A 25,382-nucleotide genomic window follows, 5' to 3' on the forward strand; every position below is an offset into this window, starting at 1 on the left:
GTTTCCTGACTCGCTTCTCCAAAACACCCCAAAGTGGCTCAATAATATTTAGATCTGGTGACTGTGCAGGCCATGGGAGATGTTCAACTTCACTTTCATGTTCATCAAACCAATCTTTCACCAGTCTTGCTGTGTGTATTGGTGCATTGTCATCCTGATACACGGCACCGCCATTGGATGCACATGGTCCTCCAGAATGGTTCGGTAGTCCTTGGCAGTGACGCGCCCATCTAGCACAAGTATTGGGCCAAGGGAATGCCATGATATGGCAGCCCAAACCATCACTGATCCACCCCCATGCTTCACTCTGGGCATGCAACAGTCTGGGTGGTACGCTTCTTTGGGGCTTCTCCACACCGTCAAGTCAAGTCAACTTTATTTATATAGCGCTTTTTACAATATACATTGTCTCAAAGCAACTTTACAAAATCCAGGACCAACAGATACAAAAACCCCTGTTGAGCAAGCCGAGGGCGACTGTGGCAAGGAAAAACTCCCTGAAAATTACAGGAAGAAACCTTGAGAGGAACCAGACTCAACAGGGCCCATCCTTCTTGGGTGGTCTGGAGGATACTTTAAATAAATACACGATTTACACAAATCATACAAACACAGAATTGAATGATCTAAAAGTCATACAGTGGTAATAAATAGATAAATAAACAATTAAATAATAATAGAGTTGTTATCCGCTCTAGTCTTCAATAAAGTCTGTAGTGATTTCTTGTCGTTGCAATTACTCCAGACCCGTCACATCTGACAGGAGCAGCATCGTTGTCCCGGCAGTCTCGACTTTAATCCTTAACCTCGGCGGGTAAACAGGTTTCCATCAGAATGCCCTCGGGGTAAAACAACAGAGAATGTAGTTAATAATGTACAATGCTAGTTGACAAACAGTTTTACAGAGAGTTTTAGACTCCGGCAGCCCTAATTATTACAGCATAACTAAAAGGGAGAGCGAGCAGGTAACAAGGTCATGAAGGCTTTCACAGGACATCAGCGCCCACCTCTCCTACCCAAACCAGAGTGATTGGACAAGAGAGGCAGAACGACAGCGACCCAACATCCCTGATCACCACAAGTTTCTATGACCAAGAACCCCCAAGCTCTGCGCCTTTGTCTATACTAATCAAAAGCCTGAGAAAATAAATATGTTTTCAGTTTAGACTTAAACATTGAGACTGTGTCCGAATACCGAACAGAGGCAGGAAGATTATTCCAGAGTTGTGGAGCTTTGTAAGAAAATGCTCTTCCACCAGCTTTGGTCTTTTTAATTTTAGGAACTATAAGTAACCCTGCATCTTGTGAACGAAGTGGACGTGCTGGGTTGTAGTAATTAATAAGCTCACTCAGATACTGTGGAGCCAGACCATGTAGCGCTTTATAGGTTAGTAAAAGTATTTTGTAATCAATGCGAAATTTAACTGGCAGCCAGTGTAGAGATGATAGAACAGGAGTGATATGATCAAATTTTTTAGTTCTAGTTAGCACTCGAGCTGCTGCATTTTGAACTAACTGGAGTTTGTTTAAGGATCTACCAGAGCATCCAGTTAGAAGAGCATTACAATAATCTAACCGAGAAGTTATAAACGCATGGATCAGTTTTTCGGCGTCATTAACAGATAGTATATTTCTTATTTTAGAGATATTACGCAAATGATAGAAAGCAACTCTAGTAATATTATTAACGTGTGTATCAAATGAGAGATCTGAATCTATTGTGACACCTAAGTTTTTTACATCTGGGCTGGGAGTAACAGAGAACGTGTTTAAGTTTAGCACCAGGTTAGACAACTTGTCTCTTGCAGCTTTAGAGCCAACAAGTAAAACCTCAGTTTTATCTGAATTAAGTAAAAGAAAATTACACGACATCCAGTTTTTTATGTCGTTTACACAATCTTCTATCTTACTGATTGTGTCAGTATCATTTGGTTTGGCTGATATATACAGCTGTGTGTCATCTGCATAGCAGTGAAAGTTTATGCCATGTTTATGAATAATTTCACCTAGTGGAAGCATATAGAGTGTAAATAATAGCGGTCCAAGTACCGACCCCTGTGGAACACCACACTTTACTTTTGTAGTTTCTGAGCATTTATTATTTACATAAACGAATTGAGAGCGGTCAGTCAAATATGATTGAAACCAAGAGAGTGCGAGTCCTTTAACACCTACTGTATTTTCTAGCCTCTCCAGTAAAATGTTATGATCGACCGTATCAAACGCTGCACTAAGATCTAATAGAACAAGAAAAGAGACACATCCATTATCAGAAGACATTAACAACTCGTTAACTACTCTAATTAATGCGGTTTCGGTACTATGGTTGGGTCTAAATCCTGATTGAAATTTTTCATGAATACAATTTTCATTCAAATAAGAACATAGCTGTTTGGAAACGACTTTTTCTAATATCTTTGAGACAAAAGGAAGGTTTGAAATTGGCCTATAATTAGATAAAACATGTGGATCAAGATTAGGTTTTTTAATCAGGGGTTTAATAACAGCACTTTTAAACAATTTAGGTACATACCCAAGGCTAAGGGATGCATTGATTAATGTAAGCAGGGGCTCTACAATAGCTGGGAGTAAATCTTTAAGTAAACGAGTTGGAACAGGATCGAGTATACACGATGATGACTTCGATGATTTAATCAACACAGTTAGTTCATTTTGGGAGATTGGATTAAAGGAATTTAGTTGGATTAACTCGTTACTATTATCACCAATGCTGCTCGGAGTGAGTCCATACTTAACATTGGCAAGTGACACACTCTGACTCTGAAGTCGTATTTTTTCTATCTTGTCATTAAAGAATTTTAAAAAATCATCACTGGTACAGTCGGGCGGTATATTAGATTCAGTTTCATTGACGTTTTTAGTTAATTTGGACACTGTCTCAAAAAGGAATCTAGGATTGTTTTTATTTTTCTCTATTAGGGATGAATAATATAAAGATTTAGCTTTTATAAGTGCATGTTTATACTCAGTTAGAGCATCTTTCCAAGCAATCTTATACACCTCCAGTGTAGTGTGACGCCACTTACGTTCTAATTTCCGTGCTGCTTGTTTAAGTGCGCATGTGTGGTCATTGTACCAAGGAGCAAGTTTTTTCTCCCTAATCAGTTTAGTTTTGAGTGGGGCTACGTTATCTAAGGTTGTGCGCAGTACGGTCTCTAGGTTTTGAGTTGCCTGATCTAGTTCTTTAGGTTCTGATGCTGATATATTTGGTAATTCTGGTAGGCAGTTTATGAACGCTGCTGCAGTTGCAGATGTAATAGTGCGCTTACATTTAAAACGATTTGGTTGCTGTATATTATTGGACAGGGACACTTCATATATTAGTAGGGAGTGATCAGAGATTAAGTCATTCTGTGGTATAATTTCCAGGTTGTCTATGTTTATACCATAAGTAAGTATTAAATCTAAGGTATGTTTACAGCGGTGAGTGGGTCCTGTTACATTTTGGGTGATGCCTAAGGATTCTAAAATAGAATCAAACGCAATTTTGAGTGGATTACACTTATCCTCATAATGAATATTAAAGTCACCAACAATTAAAGCTTTCTTAGTTGATAAGACTAATTTAGAAAGAAAATCGGCAAATTCGTTAAGAAATTCTGAGTAAGGACCAGGGGGTCGATAAACAGTAACCAGTTTAAACATACTATTTTTATCAGATGAACATTTATTGGTTATGTCAGAGATAAGAACTTCAAACGAGTTTGTTATGGGAGATGATTTTACAGTAAGACCTATGTCTTTATCATAAATTGCGGCTATTCCTCCACCACGACCGCTAAGACGTGGCTTATGTTCATAACTGTAACCCGGAGGAGATGCTTCATTTAAACTTAGATACTCATCAGGTCTAGCCCAGGTCTCGGTTAAACACAGGGCACTAAGACAATTATCTGTAATTATTTCATTTACAATTACTGTTTTGCATGCAAGTGACCTGATGTTTAGAAGTCCTAACTTTAGTTTAACTTTACTAGGGTTTTCATGATGCTCATTTAGATTAATTTTAATTAAGTTATTATGACATACTTTTTGATTTTGTTTTGGCTTACACCTGCCACGGTAAACAGACACAGTCTCAATGGTTTGTGACCTAAGGATTCCGGGTGACGTCCGATGGCGACTCGCAGACAGTCGGTTAGGCCTGTTAGTCTGCTGCCTGGTCTTGGCTCTGGATAGTCATTTAACACTATCTGCCGCTACACTAACGCGGTGGTAAAGCCTGTCACCTATGCTGCAAGAAATGCGAGCAGCACCCTCCCACGTGGGGTGGACACCATCCCGCTTCAAAAGACCAGGCCTTCCCTCAAAGGTGGACCAGTTATCTACAAAATCGATGCAGTTTTCTGAGCACCATTTAGACATCCAGCGGTTCAGCGACAACAACCTGCTGTAGGTTTCGCCACTGGGTCGAATCGGTAAGGGGCCAGAGCACACTACTGCCTCAGACATCGACCTAGCTAACTCACACACCTCTTTAACATTACTCTTAGTAACCTCAGACTGCCGTAAACGAACATCATTAGTGCCGACGTGGATAACAATCTTCGAAAATCTACGATTAGCATTAGCCAGCACTTTCAGGTTTGCTCTGATGTCAGGCGCCCTGGCCCCCGGAATACAGGTGACTATGGTTGCTGGTGTCTCTATGGGGGTTGCAATACGCACGTGTCGGAGCTGAGAATCTCCTATAACCAGAGCACTTACATTAACAGGCTTCTCAGCGGGTGGCTCACTGAGTGGGGAAAACCTGTTGGACACGTGCAACTGAGATGGTCGGTGCTTTTCCCTACGACTATGTCGCCGAGACGTCACCCAGTCGCCCCGCTGTGAGGGCTCTAATGCCGGAGTCTGGGGTTCTGTACCTGAACTGCTGGCATTCGGGACTGCTACAGCTGAATCTAAGCCCTCACTAGTAGTAGTCTGTTCTAACGCCCGAATGCGCCCTTCTAACACTGAGATCTTCTCCGTTAGACTAACCACTAATCTACACTTATCACATGTAAAGTTATCACTAAACACGGAGAAGGAATAACTGAACATATTACACTCGGAACATGGATACAGCGCTCCTGCTGGGGCCATAACAACAAAGAAATATACTTAGCTTTACAAGATGAGTTGGAGATGATGTTTATGTTGGATTCACCGGCGCTTCTGCTGGTAGTCACAGAAGAACGGCTTTAATTCCGGATGAAACAGGCGATGATGAGCTGGAATACAAAAACCACCAACCAAACCAACACAAACGTGCTTCGTTCGGACAAAAGCGGCTGTAATTCTAAAGGAAAACGGTGTTATGCGCTGGTGTACAAAACAAATAAACGCGCTTCCTACGAACAGAAACGGTTATAACTCCTCACAAAACAGAGGTGTTTTAAGAGCTGAAATACAGAACACAACCAAACACAAACGCGCTTCGTGCGGACCGAAAACGGTTTTAATTCTGGATAATTATGATGTTTATGCGCTGAAGTACAAAAACAAACAAAACCGGGCTTCGTTCGGATGCCGGTAGCAGAAGTTTCCTAGTTTCCAACACAGCACGAATTTACGTTAGTAAACACAAGCGCTTTTTTACGATAAACAAAATAAAACTAAATCAACAACACACGGAAGATTAACGTATAAATTATATGTTTAAAACATACGTATATAAAAAGTTATTTAGCTAAAGGCTACAAACAAACTACTAGGCTAGCGTCTCAGCGTGCGTACCGTAACTCTCCCGGATGTGGGGAAAACAGTAAAGGTGGACTCATCAGAGAACAATACATGTTTCACATTGTCCACAGCCCAAGATTTGCGCTCCTTGCACCATTGAAACCGACGTTTGGCATTGGCACGAGTGACCAAAGGTTTGGCTATAGCAGCCCGGCCGTGTATATTGACCCTGTGGAGCTCCCGACGGACAGTTCTGGTGGAAACAGGAGAGTTGAGGTGCACATTTAATTCTGCCGTGATTTGGGCAGCCGTGGTTTTATGTTTTTTGGATACAATCCGGGTTAGCACCCGAACATCCCTTTCAGACAGCTTCCTCTTGCGTCCACAGTTAATCCTGTTGGATGTGGTTTGTCCTTCTTGGTGGTATGCTGACATTACCCTGGATACCGTGGCTCTTGATACATCACAAAGACTTGCTGTCTTGGTCACAGATGCGCCAGCAAGACGTGCACCAACAATTTGTCCTCTTTTGAACTCTGGTATGTCACCCATAATGTTGTGTGCATTGCAATATTTTGAGCAAAACTGTGCTCTTACCCTGCTAATTGAACCTTCACACTCTGCTCTTACTGGTGCAATGTGCAATTAATGAAGATTGGCCACCAGACTGGTCCAATTTAGCCATGAAACCTCCCACACTAAAATGACAGGTGTTTCAGTTATTTTGTCCAACCCCTGTATATCGATATCGAATTATTGTCCAGCACTAGCTACTGGCCAGACCAAAGCTTTTATCAATTGTAATATATCCATATTTCTATCTGTGTACCTACATAGATTTTAGATGTATTGTTCAAGCTAACAGTTGTACATGACTGCCTAGTAATCTTTTTATTAGAAATTACATGGATTACAGTCACAATGTGGTTTCAGCTCCCATTCTTCTCATGATTGCTCAGTGTTTTTCATGTATTTTACATTTAGTCTAGTTTTACAAATTAGCCAAAATTCTTTTAAGTTTAAAAGTAAGTTTGACATAAGAGATAAAATATAACATTTGACATAAGAGATATATCAGACATTTCTGACAAAAATGCTTTTGGTTAAAAAAAAAAAAACAGAAGTGAGTGGTTAAGGTCTTGGAAGTGTATTTGTTTAATTCTTGCTAATTTCTAGACTAATGATTTATTATTAAGTCTATCACAATGTTTGTTGTTTGTAATATCTCTAAAAGTCATGAATTGCTCGTTTATAAATACCTAAATTTACTAAATAATGATCCCTGTTCAGATAAGAGCAAATCAAATACTATTCTAAATCTTAAGAAGCACTCAATTTAAGCAGAACTTGTACAATTAACATTCAAGAGTAAATGTGATGCAATAATGCATTTAAGCAAAAAAATCCACTTTTACTTGACCTGTCTTTGTGTTATGGCTTGTATTATTTATGTCAGAGTTTTTCAAACCCTAGGTAGGGGTCGCAAGCTGGAAAAAATGTGTAGCAAAGAAAAATAATAATAATTAAATAAGCTTGTACAGCTTGTGGAGGCTTTATGTAACATTTTGTAAACCACAGTGGGACCAGAGAGTAAGATGCATTTTTTGTGCTGCCTGGGTCCCCTAAAAATCATGGACAAAATGTGGGTTGCCTGAAAAAAATCTATTAATCGATTTCTAATTGCATGTCTTATAATTCCACTCTTTGTTATCTCAAACAAACACTGCAATTTGAGATTTGCTGTTTACTGCAGGAATCTGAGGACCTGGGTTTGAACCTCATCTTGGGTCTGTCTGTAAATTTGGCATGTTTCCCATGTGGGTTTTCCTTGAATAGTTTAGGTAGAAAAGTGATGATTAAATGAATTAATAGTAACTTTATGGTTATTTGTAATTATAGTTAAATAGTAATAATGCAAATTAGTCATTTTGCTGATTACTCCTGCTGTCAAAATGACCTAGTTTGCATAGAAATCATTTGTTAAAATCCAGTACTGGAGTGGTAAGCTCTTTGCTAAGCAGATTGTTTACTTGGTTCACAGAGCTCAGTGTGAACAGTCCTGACCCTTATGACAGTTTTTTTTTTGTGGCAATTTCATTGCATAAGAATTTATTCATTAACATTTTTATTCAACTGGCATCTTACTGCTTAACTTTGTTTACAACATCGCAGCTTCAAATTTTAGCCATTTAAATGAGCAGTTTCTTTCAGGTCACTGTGCAGTTCTGTGAGCTGGTGTTTTTGTTTGTTTTGGTCTGTGTATTGATTTTTGACTCTTGCGTAACTTGGATGTTGATTGTGAAAGGTTAACTGTCCTGTTCCAGTTTCCTCGTTTATTTACTGAGAAAATTATTAATGAAAATCTTTGATCCAGACTTCAGTTTGTCTTGAATGAGGCAGTTGTGTTGTATATACATTAAAAAAAAATATAAATGTAAATGTAAAAATATAAATATATTAAAAATATATAAATTTAAAAAGTAGTCTGTAAATGTTGCCTCTTTCGTGTATTTTTGTTGCACGTTTGTAAAGAACTGTTTAGACACAGAGTTCAATGTGTTTGGGCATGAGTGCAGGGTCATGGGCAGCAGTAGGGACACCATTCTGCCAATTTACAAATCAGAAGCATTAAAAAAAGTAAACTTTCTTTTTACAAAAAAAATAAGAATTTAATATATTCTCGCAACAGTTACTGAGAGGATTTACCATGTAAATTTATTAAAGGACAGGTTTTGTTGAATTTTATTTTTTCCAGTGAAGCAAATGCTCACATGACTGAGCATATGAATTTGTTCCACTCACCAAAAACTCGTTTTAGTTTTAAATTTGCAGCCGCTTATCCAATCAGGGTTGCGGGGGTTGCTGGAGCCTATACCAGCTTTTCAATGGGCGTAAGGCACACAGTAACACCCTGGACGAGGCGCCAGTCCATCACAGGGCAGACACACATACACACACCCATTCACCTATAGGGCAATTCAGTGTCTCCAATTAACCTAACTGCATGTTTTTGGACTTGTGGGAGGAAAACGGAGCTCCCGGAGGAAACCCACGCAGACACGGGGAGAACTTGCAAACTCCGCACAGAAAGGACCCAGACTGCCCCACCTGGGGATTGAACCCAGGACCTTCTTTGCAGCCATTGTTTATGTTTTAAATTTGCAGCCATTGTTTACCTATTACCAATCTAGTTACATCAAATAGAAGTAATTCTGAAATGCATGCCTTTTTTTCAAAGGTTTACGTTATTGCTCAAATCGTTTTGCTTATTATATAATTTATGATAGAGTGTATTCAATTAAAAATTGCAAAACAGGAGCTATTAGCTATTAGTATTAAATTTTTTGTCTTTAATTGTAAATCTGATGCTGTGTCATTACTTAATTAATGATAATAAATAATCTTGGTCACATGGAATGCCTTTATTTGTCATATATACATATTCAGACACATTTAAGCTTGTTTGGAAGCTGGAGTCGGAGCACAAGGTCAGCCATTAAATGGCACTCCTGCAGCCGAGAGGATTAAGGGCCTTGCTCGAGGGCCCAACAGTGGCTGCATTGCAGAGCCAAGCTGTCCACACAACATTTTGATTAATAGCCCGAAGCTCTACCTACTTGGTTTCCACTGTCTAATACTTCTTGATATTTGCTTATTAATCCTAATAATTATACAGTGTATCACAAAAGTGAGTACACCCCTCACATTTTTGCAAATATTTCATTATATCTTTTCATGGGACAACACTATAGACATGAAACTTGGATATAACTTAGAGTAGTCAGTGTACAGCTTGTATAGCAGTGTAGATTTACTGTCTTCTGAAAATAACTCAACACACAGCCATTAATGTCTAAATAGCTGGCAACATAAGTGAGTACACCCCACAGTGAACATGTCCAAATTGTGCCCAAAGTGTCAATATTTTGTGTGACCACCATTATTATCACTGCCTTAACCCTCCTGGGCATGGAATTCACCAGAGCTGCACAGGTTGCTACTGGAATCCTCTTCCACTCCTCCATGATGACATCACAGAGCTGGTGGATGTTAGACACCTTGAACTCCTCCACCTTCCACTTGAGGATGCGCCACAGGTGCTCAATTGGGTTTAGTCCATCACCTTTACCTTCAGCTTCCTCAGCAAGGCAGTTGTCATCTTGGAGGTTGTGTTTGGGGTCGTTATCCTGTTGGAAAACTGCCATGAGGCCCAGTTTTCGAAGGGAGGGGATCATGCTCTGTTTCAGAATGTCACAGTATATGTTGGAATTCATGTTTCCCTCAATGAACTGCAGCTCCCCAGTGCCAGCAACACTCATGCAGCCCAAGACCATGATGCTACCACCACCATGCTTGACTGTAGGCAAGATACAGTTGTCTTGGTACTTCTCACCAGGGCGCCGCCACACATGCTGGACACCATCTGAGCCAAACAAGTTTATCTTGGTCTCGTCAGACCACAGGACATTCCAGTAATCCATGTTCTTGGACTGCTTGTCTTCAGCAAACTGTTTGCGGGCTTTCTTGTGCGTCAGCTTCCTTCTGGGATGACGACTATGCAGACCGAGTTGATGCAGTGTGCGGCGTATGGTCTGAGCACTGACAGGCTGACCTCCCACGTCTTCAACCTCTGCAGCAATGCTGGCAGCACTCATGTGTCTATTTTTAAAAGCCAACCTCTGGATATGACGCCGAACACGTGGACTCGACTTCTTTGGTCGACCCTGGCGAAGCCTGTTCCGAGTGGAACCTGTCCTGGAAAACCGCAGTATGACCTTGGCCACCATGCTGTAGCTCAGTTTCAGGGTGTTAGCAATCTTCTTATAGCCCAGGCCATCTTTGTGGGGAGCAACAATTCTATTTCTCACATCCTCAGAGAGTTCTTTGCCATGAGGTGCCATGTTGAATATCCAGTGGCCAGTATGAGAGAATTGTACCCAAAACACCAAATTTAACAGCCCTGCTCCCCATTTACACCTGGGACCTTGACACATGACACCAGGGAGGGACAACGACACATTTGGGCACAATTTGGACATGTTCACTGTGGGGTGTACTCTCTTATGTTGCCAGCTATTTAGACATTAATGGCTGTGTGTTGAGTTATTTTCAGAAGACAGTAAATCTACACTGCTATACAAGCTGTACACTGACTACTCTAAGTTATATCCAAGTTTCATGTCTATAGTGTTGTCCCATGAAAAGATATAATGAAATATTTGCAGAAATGTGAGGGGTGTACTCACTTTTGTGATACACTGTACATTTTAATTTTTTATTATTTAATTTTAATAAAGACAGGGTTCTGTGTCACAAATGACACATACATTGTTTGATAACTTTACATGGGTAAAATAAGGCCAAAATGTTATCACAATCCCTATTTTATTTTATTATTTGTATTGGTTGTGATATAGAAGTTTATAAAATTAAACACACTATGCATTTAGAAACGCTGACTGTACAAAATAGATGTCTGTTACTGTTTAAGATTATAATGGCTGTTTGGCTGGCTTTTGAGATGTGTGCTGTGTAATCTGTCTACATCAACTGTCATTTTCACTGATATTACATTGTTACGTTGTTGTCTGTTATTTAGATTTGGTGGTCTTTGAATTGAACATAAATTTTCACTAGCATGTTATATATCCAGATATTTTGGAGCCAGTTATTTTGGATGTAAAGAGGCACCTGTGGGCTGAAGTAAAAATGTCTGGACGCTGTGTTTCATGTTAGAAATATGTTACTAATTGAATAAACCGCAACAATAATAAAAATAACAATAATAAAAAAGTGGTTTAAATACGGTTTATGGTTTGTGTACACACTGATGATTACTGTTGGTATATTGCTTGGTAGTAAAAAGTGGTAGTTAAGTGCTCACCTGAGTTGTCCTTGTTAACTTTAAGGGGATTGTTCATCATCATATTTTCATTTCTATTTTAATGCTGTAATGGTTTTAAGATTTTCTGTTGCTTATACAGATCCTGCATTTACAATCGGTAGTGGTAAAACACTGCCATTTATAACCTAGTGTACTTTACTGTGGCACCATAATTGTCTGTTATTAAATTCTATTACAGGTTATACATTACTTGGATTATGATTTTTTTGTACAACAGATAATATTTGAACTTTTTTTACATACCACTTAATCCTAAACCATCTCTCGTTTGGTCTGTCTGTAGGGTGGCCATAGCAGCCAAATGATGGACTAGCCGACAAGAGACGATGGAGGGGGTCGAACAAGCTGCTTCTGCTAAGAACAGTGAGAGTCTGGCAGAGCTGTCTGTTGTACAAAGTACTGTAGCCTTAGATGGGCTTTCTGATGATCAGCCATCACCACAGTCTGACCTTAACCTTCCCCACGTCACAGACGACACGGCCTGGTTGATGGTTCAAGAAGAGCCGACGTCGTCCGAGCTCAGAGAGCTCGGTTCCGCCTCAGGAGAGGAGGGAGAGAGCGGAGAGAATGTAGACAGCCATGAAACCAAAGCATCACTCAGAAACAAGCGAGCGCTGAGTACGAGTGATCAGAATGGAAAGGAAGCTGAAAAAAATAAAGCACCAAAGAAGAGCTGTGCTTCTGTAACAACCAGCACATTACAAGGTAAACAGTTCATGACAGGACAGGTGGTTACAGATTACACATGATTCATCAGTTCAACTGTAATGTTAAACACAGTCATGGACAATTTTGTATTTCGAATTCACCTCACTTGCATGTCTTTGGACTGTGAGAGGAAATCAGAGTTCCCAGAGGAAACTCACACAGGCACTGGGAGAACATGTCTGTTTAGTCAATTTGGCAACAGCCAAACTTTTTCTGTTCATTTGCTGTAATGTACTCCTACATATAAAGCCAGGTGTACACTGTATGGTTACGGTTTGTCCTCTGAAACATTTTAGGGATTGTAATGAGAATCCACTGATGGATGAGTCAAAGAAATTGTTAGAAAAAAGTACAGAATTTTCTCCATATAAAAATGAAATTATGGAGTTGGGGCATTAATTAATTGGAATTTTAAGCTAGTCATCAAATTGGTATTATTAGATAATAATAATAATAATGTTACACTCATATAGAGCCTTTCACAAAACCCAAGGTCGCTTTACATACAAAAGTAACAATCACACAGAAAAAGCAGAAGGTGAGAAAGTGCTTAGAAAAAAGGTGAGTCTTTAGGAGAGCTTTAAATTCAAAGAAGTGGAACATAGAGAGGAAAGAAGAGAGTTCCAGAGCGAAGGAGCAGCAACACTAAAAGATCAACCACCCATAGTACTCAGTCTGAACCTGGGAACTACCAGGAGACCAGCATCTGACGACCTCAAATTCTGGGATGGAGTGTAGCACTTGAGAACGTCCGACAAATAAACTGGACCTAAACCATGAAGTGCCGTAAATGTGAGAAGCAAAATTTTATATTGTATACGCTTATTAATGGGCAGCCAATGAAGCTGCTCTGGGACGGGGTGATGTGATCAGATTTCATTGTATGAGTTAGAATCTGAGCAGAAGTAGATGATGTCTTACTAGTGTTGCTATGCAAATGTTCTGCCTGGGACTTTCAACTTACCAAGTCAACTTATTTTTAACTAACTGGCATGCAGAAGACTAAAAGTCTTTTAGCTTTAGTCCAGTTGTATACAATACACAACATAGTAAAAAGCTTGTGTGGTGCAGCGGCCTATTATGCTAGCCCACCACCCAGTGCTGTCAGCTGACCGACTTACACAGACACGTGAGAGGGGTGGGAGGGGATGGCCGAACTTAAACATCTCACAGCCATAAAAATTAAAATATAAAATGGACCCAAAAGATACAATAAGCTGATCGAAACATAATGCCCATCGTGCTATAAAAGGACACAAATATGTGTCACACATGGCTTTACAACCCAAATTAATAAATATTCAGTTTATTCAAAGGCATGATGATGATTATTCTTATGGTTTTGTGGCACATTTATGTGAATGATCCCCGTCATGCCAGTTAAGGTTATGTTTGTTTATAGCAAGAATTTTTATCGATCAGGTTGGAAAGTTTAAAACCTTGAATTTTAGGCAGGTATTTATGCATCATAGCAGATCAGGATTAAATTTATATTTATCTTAAATGTATCTTTAGCTTAGCATGATTTGGAGTGTGATGGAATGAGTGTGCAGGGTATCATGTGATGAAGAGGGGGTCTTTGTGGTGCAGTGACAGTGGGAGTTACCAGCCCACAAATATGGAAAAGATTTAAATGCGTCATGAATAGAATGTGCCAGTCCAGGTGGTTTCAGGTCAGGATGTTTAGAGTTGAACATGTTTTAATTTGAATAAAAACAATGTATCTGTGCAATGTACTCACTACAAATGTGTCATTATTTTTTTGAAGATTTTTTAATACGCTTTATTTTTTGTTGACACGTTGTCTTAATAATAATAGCTTTTGCACAGACACTGAGAAACTGTCAATATTAATAGTGCGTTTTTTAATTATCCACCTCAGACCCAGTTCAGAGCTCGACTCTGTCACTGTCTGATCATTTGAAGTTGGGCCGGGATGCTGCCGATGGAACAGGAATGAACGTGGAGTGCAGGATATGTGGAGACAAAGCTTCGGGTTTCCACTATGGTGTTCATGCTTGTGAGGGATGTAAGGTATGAACTTAATCCTTATAATTCTGTTCTGTTATAATTCAGACTATAATTCTGTTAGATCCTGTTTTCATCCAAACACTTTTTGTGCCCCATTTTTGTTCCAACAAGGAATAAATACAACAAAACAACGAGGAGTGTGAATATTGCTCACATTTCGTAAATGCTTACCATGCTTAGTACAAACAGCATTTCCAGAAAAGTTAGTACATTTTTTAAAATGCAATAAAAACAAGAAACTGCGACTTGTTCATTCTTTTACATTTTTATTTAACTAAAAAATAGAAGAAACAGTATAGACAATATGTAGCTCTTGCCTAACATATGTACTAGTGTAGTAAAACAAAAAAGACCATTATCTTGCAGCAGAGAAAAAATCCCCATATAATCAAAGACCCAGCTACGCTCTTGACCGTGGGAATAGTATTCTATAGTATAGTATAATGCATGAGGGTGGGTCATTTATGATGTGGGGATTTTTTTTTTTTTTTTACTGCAAGAACTGGATGCACAGAAATACCAAAGCATTTTAAGGAGCAATGTTATGCCTAGAAATAGAACCTTGGTTGACTTGGACTTTTTATCAGGACAGTGATCCCAAGCACACTTCCCTTTCACCCAAAGCTTTGTTAGGGAATCAGTCCTGGAATATCCTGGAGTGGCTTTTTCCATCAAACCCCGACAAACTGAAAGCTTTTGTATGAGAAGAATGGGCAAAGATTCCACCACAGAGGTGTCAGAAGCTTTTTCGCACTTAAAGGTTATCAAGGCAAAAAGATGTTCCATATGGATATTTCTCAAGAGAACTAGATGTTTTCATTTCAACTCAAAATTGTCAACTTATCAACATATAACTCTGTTGTAATTGAATTTTATACACAGCATCATAATGCCTTTGGTCGAAAATTTCTGATTGCAGCTCTACAGTTTTGGTTATGTGATGCCATCACTTTAGTTTGTTTGCCATCCATTTAGTTTGTTTGCACATATATAAAACATAAAACTTCATATGTCGTCTCTCTTGTCAGGATTTGAGTCAGCTTTGATCCATTATGCTGGTACAGGAGTGGTTTTGGGCTCCCTTATGTTCCGTATCACATTGCATTCTTCTTTACTGATGTTAATTGAATAAGATACAGGGTGATTAGGCACTCAGGTGGCACAGCGGGATATTCCGCTAGCACACCAGTGCCAAGATTCTGAACTCCTCGGTTCGAAACTCGGTGTTGCCACCGGTCGCCTGGGTGCCATCTAGCGGGCATAATTGGCAGTGCCTGCAGCGGATACTAATTGGCCACCATGTCTGCAGGGTGGAGGCCGGACTATGCGTGGGTGGGATCTTCATACGCTGTGCAAAGACCATGATTGGTGGAAGAGACGTCTGTGCAGCGACGTGCTCTCCTCGAATGCAATCGGGTATCCCTCAGCAGCAGAAGACAAATTGAGTGGAAGTCAGGAGGAAAATGGGGAGTAAATGCATAAAAAAAGCTACAATATGATTGATTGATCGAGACATAATTAAACTCTATGCTGTCTTTTTTTCTTCTGTCATAAATCAATATGCATTTTAAACATTTTTAGATGTGGGTGTATTAGAATAACAACTTTCATGTAATGTACTAGAAATTCCCTTAAATGTTATGCACTGGCATTTGTTTTTGCTGCGCAGAATGGAAAAACTGCTGCGTGATGCCCTTCAGGCCAACCTCACTGGGCTAAAGAGCAGTAGGCGTGCTGTTGGTTTGTTTTTTAAGCACGCATGCAAATGCCTAAATACACTCATAAATTTACTCATTGTCATTTAGGTGGGCAGAACTGTGTGGTAAATGTTACAAGCTTTTCCTGTCTGGGTGGAAAAAACATTCATTCAAAAAAATTTTTGTAACCAAATAGCTTTACATATTAGTCTATTGTGCTTTGAAGTTTAGATTTTGCACATGTTTAACATGTATATTTTCTATCTATTTGAAAGAGAGAATTGTTTAAAGTACTGAACCTCCCTACACCACTAACACTTTGATAATTTACTGTTTTTAAGGGATTTTTTAGACGCACTATTCGTATGAAGTTAGAGTACGAGCGCTGTGAACGCATCTGCAAAATCCAGAAAAAGAATCGCAATAAGTGTCAATACTGCCGTTTCCAGAAGTGTCTGGCTCTCGGGATGTCTCACGATGGTAAGAATTGTTTAGTCATATTAGTAATTAAATGCAGTTTTATGCAAAGCTTTGACACCCCTGTTAGGTGGCTTTTTTAAGTGAAACGCTTCTGCACATACACTGATCAGCCATAACTTTAAAACCACCCCCTGTTTCTACACTCACTGTCCATTTTATCAGCTCCACTTACCATGTAGAAGCACTTTGTAGTTCTACAATTACTGACTGATGTTTCTCTGCATGCTTTGTTAGCCCCCTTTCATGCTGTTCTTCAATGGTCAGGACTCTCCCAGGACCACCAGAGAGCAGGTATTATTTAGGTGGTGGATCATTCTCAGCACTGCAGTGACACTGACATGGTGGTGGTGTGTTATTGTGTGTTGTGCTGGTATGAGTGGATAAGACACAGCAGCGCTGCTGGAATTTTTTAAACACCTCACTGTCACTGCTAAACTAAGAATAGTCCACCAACCAAAAATATCCAGCCAACAGCGCCCCGTGGGCAGCGTCCTGTGACCACTGATGAAGGTCTAGAAGACGACCAACTCAAACAGCAGCAATAGATGAGCGATCGTCTCTGACTTTACATCTACAAAACGAACCAACTAGGTAGGAGTGTCTAAAAGATTGGACAGTGAGTGAACACTCCAGCAGCGCTGCTGTGTCTGATCCACTGATACCAGCACAACACACACTAACACACCACCACCATGTCAGTGTCACAGCAGTGCTGAGAATGATCCACCACCTAAATAATATCTGCTCTGTGCTGTCCTGTGGGGAGCCTGACAATTGAAGAACAGGGTGAAAGCAGGTTAAAAAAGTATGAAGAGAAACAAATGGACTACAGTCAGTAATTGCAGAACTACAAAGTGCTTCTATATGGTAAGTGGAGATGATAAAATAAACAGTGAGTGTAGAAACAAGGAGGTTGGTTTTAATGTTATGGCTGATCGGTGTATATATGCACAATTACAGTTTATTTGCTAAATTTAACATATTTATATTCTGTTATAAATGAGTTTTTTACCAATAGATAAAATTTAGTAGGTACAATTGTGCACTTACATTTGCTTAAAAATATTACACGTCTGACTACATAAAATTTAATTTCCAAATTTTTAAAAAGGAGAAACACCTGTTTTAAACTTTCTTGCTTATTGTTTTTAATTTGTAAAACTGTTCTATAAAAGCAATAGACAACTCCAATGTCCAATTCCGTTAAGACCAATTTTCTTGTCCTTTCTGTACTAAAACAAAGCATTAAGTCTTCAGCTATTTTGTCTACTGGTTATAAATATGTCAAAACATCTATGAATCCAAAATAAGCTTCTGAAATATTTCATCTTGCTTATCATTCCTCAGCTATCCGGTATGGACGTATGCCTGAGGCAGAAAAGAAGAAGCTAGTGGCAGGGCTGCTAGCAGGAGAGAAGAGTCTGCTGAGCCCAGGAGGCTCTGATCTCAAAACCTTGGCTAAGCATGTGAATACAGCCTATCTGAAGAATCTCAACATGACCAAGAAGAAGGCTCGAAGCATTCTTACTGGCAAAACCACCTGCACACCGGTATTAGGACATGTTGTTTACTATTTGAACTTGACAAGTTGTATGTTTGTTTACTAAGAGTCCTAAGCTTCTATGGTATTTGCTCTCCAAACTCTCTGGAGAGTTTTTCAGCTGTTAAGGCAGTAAAGATACCAGTCCATGAGTGTGATAAGAGTTTGGTTTTTAAATGACTACCACTAAAAAATGAACAGTGTGCATATTTGTATGATTCCTTTATTTGCAGTCTTTGTGAGGTAAGCTAAATGTAGCTTTGGCAGGGGTTCTACATTTACTACATTTACATTTACATTTTCAGCATTTGGCAGACGCTTTTATCCAAAGCGACTTACACAATGAGCAATTGAGGGTTAAGGGCCTTGCTCAGGGACCCAACAGTGGCAACTTGGTGGTGGCGGGGCTTGAACCGGCAACCTTCTGTTTACTAGTCCAGGACCTTAACCACTGAGCTATCACTGGCCGCAAATTTACTAGATATTGTACCATCATTAAAATGCCTGTGTTATTTGAAAGGGAAATGTAATATTGCTGATGCAAGACATGCCTTAAATAAACAGTTGAGGGTGCTCCGGTGGAACAACCATCTAATTTGCCCTTTCCAGAATGCCCCAACTATTTTGGAAAGGGGGTTTGTATACATTAAATCAAATCAAAAGTAGACATGGCCAAAGCATGTTGTCTAAAATACCTGTAACACACACTGTTATTCTTCACTGTGGTTTAGTGTACATTCATATTCTGAGCATTTCACTAGGTGTGGTTAAATAGCATCTACTGCAAACAAGCTAAAATAAGTTTGTTTTCTTCTATTTGTGGTCACTTAGGCTTTTTTCTTGTACAGTTTTTACTCTACAATTACTGACTGTAGTCCATCTGTTTCTCTGCATACTTTTTTTAGCCTGCTTTCATCCTGTTCTTCAATGGTCAGAACCCCCACAGGACAGCACAGAGCAGGTATTATTTAGGTGGTGGATCATTCTCAGCGCTGCAGTGACACTGACGTGGTGGTGTGTTAGTGTGTGTTGTGCTGGTATGAGTGGATCAGACACAGCAGCGCTGCTGGAGTTTTGAAATACCGTGTCCACTCACTGTCCACTCTATTAGACACTTTTACCTAGTTGGTCCACCTTGTAGATGTAAAGTCGGAGACGATCACTCATCCATTGCTGCTGTTTGAGTTGGTCATCTTCTAGACCTTTATCAGTGGTCATAGGACTCTGCCTACAGGGCGCTGTTGGCTGGATATTTTTGGTTGGTGGACTATTCTCAGTCCGGCAGTGACAGTGAGGTGTTTAAAACCTCCAGCAGCGCTGCTGTGTCTTATCCACTCATACCAGCACAACACACACTAACACACCACCACCATGTCAGTGTCACTGCAGTGCTGAGAATGATCCACCACCCAAATAATACCTACTCTAGTGGTCCTGTGGGGGTCCTGACCATTGAAGAAGAGCATGAAAGGGGGCTAACAAAGCATGCAGAGAAACAGATGGACTACAGTCAGTAATTGTAGAACTACAAAGTGCTCCTATATGGTAAGTGGAGCTGATAAAATGCACAGTAAGTGTAGAAACAAGAAGGTGGTTTTAATGTTATGTCTAATCGGTGTATACAGGTTAGTAAGTAGACGTGTTGTCTAAAATACCTGTAACACACACTGTTATTCTTCACTGTGGTTTAATGTACATTTATATTCTGAGCATTTCACTAGGTGTGGTTAAATAGCGTCTACTGCAAACAAGCTAAAATAAGTTTGTTTTCTTCTATTTGTGGTCACTTAGGCTTTTTTCTTGTAAGGTTCTGACTTTGTGTAACTTGGCATGTATAAAGTGATGTGTAGATTGCATAAGATATGTAAACATGAACATAAGTATGCCCTTTTTAAAAAAAAATAATTATACAAGGGTTCTTAAAAAAACAATTTATTAAGAATTTCATTAACAAATTACATAATTTTTTTACATAGTCACCTTCCAATACATTTTTCCCAGAGTTATACCAACTTTGTAATACCATTGATGCACTGCTGCTTTCACATCATCGTAACATAAATCTTCTTCCCCTTAAAGCTACTTTGAGCGTCCAAAAAGGTGGAAATCAGATGGCTCTAAATCCGAACTATAAGCTCTCTCTCAGGCATGACCATTAACTACTCTCCCACCCTCATCGTTGAAAACAAAAATATAAGTCCGGAAACTTTTTGAAGATCCCTCATAGTAATCATTATAATCAGATTTTTGATTAATTGATTAAAATTTTAGTAACTTCCCTTGTTAGTAAAAACCATGTCAGCGTCTAGGCTACTACCAGGTAATTTAGAGCCGATTTGAGTTCATTAGTAAACATAGATGTTGACTGGCAACACCAAAAACCCACTTGTTCTGTGCATGATGTTGAAGTCTGTGGACACAGGAAGGTCACTGATGCCATAATTGCCCCAGTCATCGCTGATTGAACTGTTTTTCATTTGTGTTTATTTATTATCTGTATTTGCTCATTTTCTTTTTGTCTTCTACAGCCCTTTGTAATTCATGATATGGACTCGCTGTGGCAGGCAGAGAATGGCCTTGTCTGGAACCAGTTAAACGGTGCACCTCCAAACAAAGAAATCGGAGTCCATGTCTTCTACCGCTGCCAGTGCACCACTGTGGAAACCGTTCGAGAGCTCACAGAGTTTGCCAAAAACATCCCAGGCTTTGTAGATCTCTTTCTTAATGATCAGGTATGATGTACTTTCCTTTTTTTTTTCCTTTTTTTTTTTCTATTTTTCCCCACTTCTTCTCCCTCAAATTTTCTCCCCTAATCTAGTCGTGTTCAATTACCCTGAATGCGTCCTCTATACTGATTCGACCCTTCACCGCTGACTGAGGACGCCTCTCAACTGACATGCGCCCCCTCCGGCACGTACAGTCAGTACAGACTGCATTTTTCACCTGAACGAGTCGAGTTCATACACCGACGGGCACTGTGTACGGAGGGTCACACCCCCATCAGCATTATTCCTCAGCCCTGTGCAGGCGCCATCAGTCAGCCAGCAGGGGCCGCAGTTGCACCAGTTATGAGGATCTATGATCTGAATTTTTACCCTCTAACCCTGAACAACAGCCAATCGTTGTTCATGCTGCCGCCCAGCCCAGTCGGAAGGCATAGCTGAGATTTGATACAATGTATTCGAAACCCCAACTCTGGTGCGCTAGCGTTCTTTACTGCTGCACCACCTGAGCAGCAACGTATTTTCCTTTTCTGAATTGAAACAGGTCAGTTGGTAATTCTGAGTAAGTGTGAAATAATATGATTAGTAGCCTGAATTGTTCTCACTATTCGTAGTTCAACTGTGATCCAAATTTCTATTCATCATTTTTGTGAAATGAGCTAAATAAAGGTTTTACCTGAAGAATTTCCTGTACTACCTCTTTTTCAGGTAACGCTGTTAAAGTATGGCGTACACGAAGCCATTTTTGCAATGCTGCCATCTCTCATGAATAAAGATGGACTCCTAGTAGCTAACGGAAAGGGCTTCGTGACGAGAGAGTTCTTGCGTAGCCTTCGCAAACCCTTCAGTGAAATTATGGAGCCCAAGTTTGAGTTTGCTGTGAAGTTTAATGCCCTCGAGCTGGATGATAGTGACCTGGCTCTGTTTGTGGCATCTATTATACTGTGTGGAGGTAAGAGTTTAAACTCAATAGCAACACAGATAGTAACATGGTAATTATTAAACATGCACCAACACGCAGCTTTAAACTGAAGACTTTCGATTTTTTTGTCTGTTGCTGTCTATTTTAATGCTGCTTCCACATTTTTGTGCTTTTATTGTCTGCAGATTAGTTAAGAAAACAAACATTCTCTCTAGGCATAAGGTTACTGAGGAGGCTTGTGCTAGCCTGCAGTGTTGTGCAACTAGCAAAGGTCACCAGAAAGTGCACAGGGAGATCAAGCATATTCAAACTAGGAAAACAAAACAATTAGATTGGGTTGACACAGAACCTGTCTACAACAATTACACCCATCAGCCATAACATTAAAACCACCTCCTTGTTTCTACACTCACTGTCCATTTGATCAGCTCCACTTACCATATAGAAGCACTTTGTAGTTCTACAATTACTGACTGCTTTCACCCTGTTCTTCAATGGTCTGGACTCTCCCAGGACCACCACAGAACAGGTATTATTTAGGTGGTGGATCAGTCTCAGCACTGCAGTGACACTGACATGGTGGTGGTGTGTGAGTGTGTGTTGTGCTGGTATGAGTGGATCAGACAGAGCAGCACTGCTGGAGTTTTTAAATATTGTGTCCACTCACTGTCCACTCTATTAGACACTCCTACCCAGTTGGTTCACCTTGTAGATGTAAAGTCAGAGACGATCGCTCATCTATTGCTGCTGTTTGAGTTGGTCACCTTCAAGATCTTCATCAGTGGTCACAGGATGCTGCCCACGGGGCGCTGTTGGCTGGATATTTTTGGTTGGTGGACTATTCTCAGTCCAGCAGTGACAGTAAGGTGTTTAAAAACTCCATTAGTGCTGCTGTGTCTGATCCACTCATACCAGCACAACACACACTAACACACCACCACCATGTCAGTGTCACTGCAGTGCTGAGAATGATCCACCACCTAAATAATACCTGCTCTGTGGTGGTCCTGTGGGAATCCTGACCATTGAGGAACAGGGTGAAAGCAGTCTAAAAAGTATGTAAAGAAATAGATGGACTACAGTCAGTAATTGTAGAACTACAAAGTGCTTCTACATGGTAAGTGGAGCAGTTAAAATGGACAGTGAGTGTAGAAACAAGGAGGTGGTTTTAATGTTATGGTTGATCGGTGTATATCAGGAGTGCCTACAAATCAGCACAACATGAGCTGTTTTTATAACTGTGACGTAGTTGTTCTGAAACGGTTTAGAAGTTGATTTTGTTGCTGTACATTATTGCTAAGACTACCTATTTGTAGTCTTAACTATGTTTGATACAACTGTCCTGCAACTTATTTTGAATCACTAAATTTTTCTACAGGCAGTGTCTTTCTCCTCAAATTGATTAACTATTACTTTTGTCTTCGTTTTCTAATTTAGACCGTCCTGGACTTATGAACGTAAAGCAGGTGGAGCAGATCCAGGACAGCATCCTTCAGGCTCTGGACCAGCACCTCCAGACTCACCATCCTGACTCAGTCCATCTCTTTCCCAGACTGCTGCAAAAGATGGCTGACCTGCGACAGCTAGTCACAGAGAACGCTCAGCTTGTTCAAATGATTAAAAAGACTGAATCGGAGACTTCGTTGCATCCACTTCTACAGGAAATCTATAAGGACATGTATTAATTTTTATGACTGTAAGACTTTGGTCCTGAATTAAGAAATGTTGCTGCACACAGGTGTCCATGGTGCTGCCTATGCCATAAAATTTTTATATTGACACACATGGAGCTTTATCAAATACTGTTTAAAAACTGACTATTTTCTTACAGGGAGATCTTTTTGTTTTTTCAGAACTCTTAAATTTTTGTGACAGGTAAACCTCAGATTTTGACTTTTTAACAGCAGAGTAATATTACAAAACTACCCAGAATATAACTATTCTGAGAAGAAGAATTTTAAAACATTTAAATATTTTAAATATAAAAATTTAGGAGTCGTGAAGGTTGTTTCTAATTTTTAGATTCATTTATTACTTAACACTTATTTATCATGGCCACATGTACCTCACAGTTTAATTTTGTGGTTTTGTTTTGATCCGATCAATATGAAAACTGTAATACTGCTTGCTAAGATAACAATTAATTGCTTCACTTTATAGTTCATACTAAAGCTAATGTTTACACTACATGTTTTTCCCTGCATGACCAGAAGTGTTTTATTTCATTAGTGTAAACAGCTGAAACGACTTCAATTAGGACCTTTTCAGTTTTGTTCTGGACCACATATGTGGCACTGAAATTCTAAATGTGGCTGATATATGCTATTGTAACCTCGGTCAGACCTTGTCAGATCAAAAGTCCTGCAATTTGTATGTTCTTTCTTTCTTCTTCTTCTTCTTCATATTCTTCTTCTTCTTTTTTTTCTTCTTATTGTTATTATCTTACCATCCATCTTGTTGTTGGCTGTTCTCTTCCTTTTTACCTTCGTTTTTCCAGGCATAATTGCCTTTTCCAGTTGGTTCTTCTCATAATGTGTCCAAAATAAGAGCACTTCAGTTTGGTTATCTGTACTTTGAGAGAGAGGTTCGGTTTGATTTGGTCAAGGATCCATCTCTTTGTCTTCTTTGCCATCCAAGGTCCTCCTAATTATATTGATTGAATTATATCATAGCTTGTGTACTGCAATTACTCTAAAAATTCCTCAAAATATAAATGAGCCATTCATTCAACATGCTACCACAAAAATCATAAGATGTTTCATTAACTTGCAGTGAAGTAAATATAGGTAATTAATATTTAGCCAGTTTTTTTGGATAATTACTGTAAGGGTAAAAACCTTTCATTGTAAACAATGCTAGTGGTTCCCCTTAACTTTAATGTGCATTGAATAGATTTTTTTTGTTTTAATAGACTGATGTTTGAAAACTAACAAAGAGTATGGGATCTAAAACAAATGCTACTGAAAATATGTGATACAAATGTTATTAATATTGCAACAGTAATAAAAACCACAGAAAATTTGATTTAGGCAGAATATTCAGTACACAGCGCAAAAGCATGTACTTTTTATGTTAATTCATTATCTGCTCACCCAATGAAACAGATTTTTATTAATTTTATTAACAATATTTGTTATTCTGTGATTTTTATGTATTTCCCCGAACAGAATGTCACCTAAAAGTGTTTAGACTGTTTAGCTATTAACCCTGTCGATATGAGACTTGTGTATTAACACCAATCTTATATCTGTAGTATATTTCATCTATATTTTTGTAGATCATAACCATGTCCTATTTGAAGGCTTTTAGATTGTACCATGTGTTAAACATTGCCACTTGATGCTGAAAGGCTAAAAAGCACAATATAAATAACATGTATACACAGTGAAATGTTAAATCTGGTTAATGTGCAATTTTGTGCTGAATACACAAACCTTTCACGCATCCTCAAGTGGAAGGTGGAGGAGTTCAAGGTGTCTAACATCCACCAGCTCCGTGATGTCATCATGGAGGAGTGGAAGAGGATTCCAGTAGCAACCTGTGCAGCTCTGGTGAATTCCATGCCCAGGAGGGTTAAGGCAGTGCTGGATAATAATGGTGGTCACACAAAATATTGACACTTTGGGCACAATTTGGACATGTTCACTGTGGGGTGTACTCACTTATGTTGCCAGCCATTTAGACATTAATG

At 39.4% G+C, this 25,382-nt stretch overlaps 1 protein-coding gene across 2 annotated transcripts in view; it reads left to right on the forward strand.

The window, feature by feature from the left end:
* The window catches only part of ppardb (peroxisome proliferator-activated receptor delta b), a 43,031-nt gene extending 17,896 nt beyond the window's left edge, over positions 1-25,135 (forward strand). Inside the window, exons 2-8 of one of the 2 annotated variants that reach the window (XM_062998960.1) lie at positions 11,874-12,295; positions 14,181-14,332; positions 16,368-16,506; positions 17,854-18,056; positions 20,575-20,778; positions 21,478-21,721; positions 23,129-25,135. In XM_062998960.1, the coding sequence (XP_062855030.1) occupies positions 11,917-12,295; positions 14,181-14,332; positions 16,368-16,506; positions 17,854-18,056; positions 20,575-20,778; positions 21,478-21,721; positions 23,129-23,376 (1,569 nt within the window). In that variant the 5' untranslated portion in view covers positions 11,874-11,916 and the 3' untranslated portion in view covers positions 23,377-25,135. Of the gene's footprint in view, positions 1-11,873; positions 12,296-14,180; positions 14,333-15,638; positions 16,070-16,367; positions 16,507-17,853; positions 18,057-20,574; positions 20,779-21,477; positions 21,722-23,128 lie in introns of those variants that run through there. The other variant, XM_062998962.1, reaches the window with a different exon arrangement.
* The last annotated feature ends 247 nt before the right edge of the window (positions 25,136-25,382 follow it).

This window comes from Trichomycterus rosablanca, chromosome 7 (genome assembly GCF_030014385.1).
Source record: "Trichomycterus rosablanca isolate fTriRos1 chromosome 7, fTriRos1.hap1, whole genome shotgun sequence".
In the NCBI taxonomy this organism is placed as follows: Eukaryota; Metazoa; Chordata; class Actinopteri; order Siluriformes; family Trichomycteridae; genus Trichomycterus; species Trichomycterus rosablanca.